We start from the raw sequence: 6000 nt of genomic DNA, 5'->3' as shown, positions 1-6000 counted from the left end.
CGGTGTTACTGGGCCATGCTCTACATTACAGTCTGTTTCTATGTTCCAGCCTATGTCAACGACACTCGGTGTCACTGGGCCATGCTCTACATTACAGTCTGTTTCTATGTTCCAGCCTATGTCAACGACACTTGGTTTTACTGGGCCATGCTCTACATTACAGCCTGTTTCTATGTTCCAGCCTATGTCAACGACACTCGGTGTCACTGGACCATGCTCTACATTACAGTCTGTTTCTATCTTCCAGCCTATATCAACGACACTCGGTGTCACTGGGCCATGCTCTACATTGCAGCCTGTTTCTATGTTCCAGCCTATATCAACGGCACTCGGTGTCACTGGGCCATGCTCTACATTACAGCCTGTTTCTATGTTCCAGCCTATGTCAACGGCACTCGGTGTCACTGGGCCATGCTCTACATTACAGCCTGTTTCTATGTTCCAGCCTATGTCAACGGCACTCGGTGTCACTGGGCCATGCTCTACATTGCAGTCTGTTTCTATGTTCCAGCCTATGTCAACGACATTCGGTGTCACTGGACCATGCTCTACATTACAGCCTGTTTCTATGTTCCAGCCTATATCAACGGCACTCGGTGTCACTGGACCATGCTCTACATTACTGTCTGGTTGATTGTATGTTGTGTATGTTTTATCAGTCTTTGCATAGTTACATTGGTGTCTTTCGATTCTGTCCTTTGACCACAACAAAAACATATTCTGGGTGCACTGACAGTGTAACTCCGGCGTATATAGCTCTATAAAGATTTTCCTCTTGAAAACACTGGATAGCATACAACCTTGGATATTATTTTAGTATTTGTTATTAACAACAGTTTACCTTGGAGTATATTTGTGTATACTGCCTTCCTTCATTCTTTGACTATGAAAGTAATGAAATTGGTTTTATTGTTGAAAGATTCTAAATTGTGTTACAATATATGATACCATGATTCTCATTCGCTTCTGTTCACTCTTCTTCAACGTAATGATCTTTCACCTACAATATCAACACGTTAAGTGTGGCTTCCACCAGATAATGCTTTATGCCGCACTGATTTACCACCTCTAACAATTAACACAATCACTGTTTACTACCTGGGCCATCGACAAAAGTTAAAATTTCTCTTAGATTATCTGATAATAACGCCCATGGTTGACGTACCAATGAATGTTAAAGGATATCTGGAAGTTATGCCTTGTGCCAACTCAGCGAGACACTCAGACTGATTGGTGTTCATTTTCATTGTCATGGAATTTCTTGTTACATATAGTCGCTCACCCTTGAATGTTGCATAACATTGTTCTTAATCAAGTCAAAGACAGTATCCACTAAAACTACTTTTGCAATACAGATGTTCTCAGCAAATGCATTTAGCCAACTTTGAATGAGGCTTACTACCAGTACTATGAAATATATACATAATCCCTTGAAACACTTGGCCTTAGAAACTCTTTCTGATGGCATGTTGATGTTCTACTGTCTTGTTTTTAGCAACATAATTCAGCCTGAACCCTGTTGTGACCTCTAGAGTCCGGGTATCTTTGTTCCAGTTTACTTAGTAGTTTGATTGATAGGTGTGCATCCACAAGTGTTGTTGCCAGACATCTGATCAAAGATGGTGCTATTTTTTAAGGCTTCATATATATCAAGATGTTCATATTGAAGATAGGTTGGCATGTACGTGCTATAACACAGCTTGTTAACGCAGAACACCATGGACTCACGGATATAATAGCACTAAAGTGAAATTCCCACATGAGATGCTTGTAGAAGGTTACGCAATGCATCTATGTAAATGTGAGGCATCACAAATGCTGAAAACTGTTCATTTCTGTGGCACAGACATTATAATACTCTTTAAGTGCTGAAACTTGGCAAAATGTTAGGCTGTCAATGTTCTGTTGGCACAATTCTTCAACCATGGTGGTTTATTCTTTGGTTGGCTTTTTGCCCAAATAGTAAACTGACCAGACTAGTCTCATAAAACGTTCAGAGCTTCACAATATACTTGTACATGGTTGTACAACTCGACTGCAAGGACTCAACTAACTACGTCTTTTGCAACTCTACATAATCCCATATAAAAGCCTTAAAATCACCTTCATATGATGCTACAACATGACAAGATGTGGAAACATTCCATTTTAAAGATAATCATGAGACAGAAGTCGTTATGTCTTTGCAAACAGTTTGATTCATCAGAACGAAAATGGTTTGCAATGGTAGTTTTATTCTGATTTCAAATGCAATCGTCGACTCTGAACCGGATGCATTGATAGTAGGCAGGTATCTTTGAGATGGTTCATATTGATGTCTCTGGTACTCGTACTTAATTCGAACAACTTTAGATTTTCTGCCTTGCTAATTTCCAAATGAGGTTATTTGTTTTTAAGCAACTTCAGCTAAATGTTTGAGTTTTACCAGTAGCTATGGCCCAACACATTCACCAGCAACTTAAATTTTCAAACATTTGCTCCACTAGTTAGAGCCACCTCTGGTCTGTCAATGACGTTTAGAAAAATTGTATGATGACGTCTAAGTTTAAAAGAATTGCGTGATGGTGTATCTAGGTTTAATGAAAATTCCGGAACACTCGAGTGCATGCTTGCCAAACTTTCATTGCAGATGTCAGCCAAAACATCGCCGGCGACAACTGACCTTCAGCACAACGTCACCATCCGGACGACAGAGATGCACACGAGCGGGGAACCGGTGCGAATCATCGATTCGGGTTTCCCTCAGCCAAACGGTTCTACCCTGCTGGAAAAACGCAATTACATTCGCCAACATCTGGACAGCTATCGGAAGTTCATCATGTTTGAGCCGAGGGGTCACTATGACATGTACGGCGCGCTGCTTGTAAAACCGGAGATTGCCGAGGCCGACATCGGCGTCATCTTCATGCACAACGAAGGTTACAGCACCATGTGCGGGCACGCCGTCATTGCCCTGGGCAGGTACGCCGTAGACAAGGGACTAGTGGCTGCCAGGACGTGTCCGGAGACGAAGGTCGCCATACAGTGTCCGTGCGGTCTCGTGCAGGTCTTCGTGCAGTTTGACGGCAACAAGACGGGTTCCGTCAGGTTCCACAGCGTCCCGGCGTTTGTCTTCAAAACTGGTAACAGTGTGCTTTCAGTTTATAACGCCTTGTATATGTTGGAGTTAACAGTGAACATATACTGGTATTAGTACAACTCAACAATACGACGAAAGACTTCCCTTCAACACGCGATCTATGCCCACTGAACTCTGGAACACGGCGTCTTAAAACTGTACTTCGTGTGGTATATATGCTACGTCATGTTGCAGCAAAAGCACAAGGCTTTTTTCTCTTCTCACAATATATCGCGTTCTGGAAATGAACTCTTCATCAACATTTTAGTAAATGGAAATAAATATTTTGTTTGAAGTAAATATATATTTTGTAAAGCAATATAGGATGGAAGAGCATTGTTGAGATTTTAAACTTAGAAGTGTGTTATCGATCTAAAAGTTCCCTTATCCAGTGTTTAGATTTCCACTTTAAGTCTTCACCGCCATAGCTAAAACAAGTTTTGTCTCATGTCTTTCGCATTTTGTTTTTCATGCTAGACGTCGCGGTTGGTGTAGAAGGTTTCGGCGAAGTGAAAGTTGACATCAGCTATGGTGGCGCCTTCTACGCGTTTGTAGCGGCTGAGAAACTGGGCTTGAATCTGGAAACAGCCTGCATAAGAGATGTGGTAGACGCTGCTGATGCCGTTACTGGTAAGAGTCTGCAACCTTCGACCATGTTCAAAAGAAAGTTGTTGCTCCGAGAGAAAACCATTCGCATGTGTCTTGGGGGCGGGACGTAGCCCAGTGGTAAAGCACTCGCTCAATACGCTGTCGGTCTGGGATCGATCCCCGTCGATGGGCCCATTGAGCTATTTCTAGTTCCGGCCAGTGCACCACGACTGGTATATCAAAGGCCGTGGTATGTACTAGCCTGTCTGTGGGATGGTGCATATAAAAGATATGCTGCTAATCGAAAAGAGTAGCCCATAAAGTGGCGACAGCGGGTTTCCTCCCTTAATATATGTGTGTTCCTTAACCATATGTCTGACGCCATATAACCGTAAATAAAATGTGTTGAGTGGTGCGTTGTTAAATAAAAAGTTTCCCTCCTTCCTGCTTATATTTGTTGGCTTTAGCTTGGTATCAACTAGAATCACATAGTTACTGACAGAGATTTAAACCAGTTACACTGAACATTTGGCCAACATAACTCTCACATTGTCACTGACCTGTGGATAATAATAATAATTAAAACAAAATTGATTTAGGATATAATAATCTGAAAGATCAAAAGTATGTGTAATTACTGGCACATTTCATTTTTCACTGATCAAATATATCAGTTTTATTTGTTGTATTTTAATATTTCTGTAATACGAGTTATGTGTCGTATAAAATATATCACAGTTTTAAGTTTTGTATTTTGATGATTCTGTAAAACAAGTAATAATTTCCTAATAACAACGACATGACGATGCAGTGAATGATATCATTTAAACCCGTTATTTCCCAGTCAGTACTCTGTTCATTCATTGCTCTCCTAATCGCCGTGCTCAGCTGCTGTGAAGAGCCAGGTTGAAATCTCCCACCCGGCGAGCAGCGAGCTCGCCTTTTTGTACGGAACGATCGTGACGGACGGACGGGACGACTTCTCGGAGGACGCCACGACCAACGTGTGTGTGTTTGCTGACAGGCAGGTGGGTGCAGTGCTAGAGACTATTAGAGAATCTTATATACATGTAGAATGTAAACACTGAACATTCATTCAAGACTTTCTTTGTACGGAACGATCGTGACGGACGGACGGGACGACTTCTCGGAGGACGCCACGACCAACGTGTGTGTGTTTGCTGACAGGCAGGTGGGTGCAGTGCTAGAGACTATTAGAGAATCTTATATACATGTAGAATGTAAACACTGAACATTCATTCAAGACTTTCTTTGTACGGAACGATCGTGACGGACGGACGGGACGACTTCTCGGAGGACGCCACGACCAACGTGTGTGTGTTTGCTGACAGGCAGGTGGGTGCAGTGCTAGAGACTATTAGAGAATCTTATATACATGTAGAATGTAAACACTGAACATTCATTCAAGACTTTCTTTGTACGGAACGATCGTGACGGACGGACGGGACGACTTCTCGGAGGACGCCACGACCAACGTGTGTGTGTTTGCTGACAGGCAGGTGGGTGCAGTGCTAGAGACTATTAGAGAATCTTATATACATGTAGAATGTAAACACTGAACATTCATTCAAGACTTTCTTTGTACGGAACGATCGTGACGGACGGACGGGACGACTTCTCGGAGGACGCCACGACCAACGTGTGTGTGTTTGCTGACAGGCAGGTGGGTGCAGTGCTAGAGACTATTAGAGAATCTTATATACATGTAGAATGTAAACACTGAACATTCATTCAAGACTTTCTTTGTACGGAACGATCGTGACGGACGGACGGGACGACTTCTCGGAGGACGCCACGACCAACGTGTGTGTGTTTGCTGACAGGCAGGTGGGTGCAGTGCTAGAGACTATTAGAGAATCTTATATACATGTAGAATGTAAACACTGAACATTCATTCAAGACTTTCTTTGTACGGAACGATCGTGACGGACGGACGGGACGACTTCTCGGAGGACGCCACGACCAACGTGTGTGTGTTTGCTGACAGGCAGGTGGGTGCAGTGCTAGAGACTATTAGAGAATCTTATATACATGTAGAATGTAAACACTGAACATTCATTCAAGACTTTCTTTGTACGGAACGATCGTGACGGACGGACGGGACGACTTCTCGGAGGACGCCACGACCAACGTGTGTGTGTTTGCTGACAGGCAGGTGGGTGCAGTGCTAGAGACTATTAGAGAATCTTATATACATGTAGAATGTAAACACTGAACATTCATTCAAGACTTTCTTTGTACGGAACGATCGTGACGGACGGACGGGACGACTT

At 42.9% G+C, this 6000-nt stretch overlaps 1 protein-coding gene across 2 annotated transcripts in view; it reads left to right on the top strand.

Moving 5' to 3' along the window:
* LOC121371867 (trans-L-3-hydroxyproline dehydratase-like) overlaps window positions 1–6000 on the top strand; it is a 32531-nt gene that overhangs the window by 7325 nt on the left and 19206 nt on the right. The window contains exons 2-4 of one of the 2 annotated variants that reach the window (XM_041498078.1): window positions 2630–3122; window positions 3596–3748; window positions 4595–4734. In XM_041498078.1, the coding sequence (XP_041354012.1) occupies window positions 2630–3122; window positions 3596–3748; window positions 4595–4734 (786 nt within the window). The remainder of the gene's footprint in view (window positions 1–2629; window positions 3123–3595; window positions 3749–4594; window positions 4735–6000) is intronic. The other variant, XM_041498077.1, reaches the window with a different exon arrangement.

Source organism: Gigantopelta aegis, chromosome 4 (genome assembly GCF_016097555.1).
Source record: "Gigantopelta aegis isolate Gae_Host chromosome 4, Gae_host_genome, whole genome shotgun sequence".
Taxonomy (NCBI): Eukaryota; Metazoa; Mollusca; class Gastropoda; order Neomphalida; family Peltospiridae; genus Gigantopelta; species Gigantopelta aegis.
The sequence above is the reverse complement of the archived record's forward strand: the minus strand, read 5'-3'. Positions and strand labels throughout refer to the sequence as shown.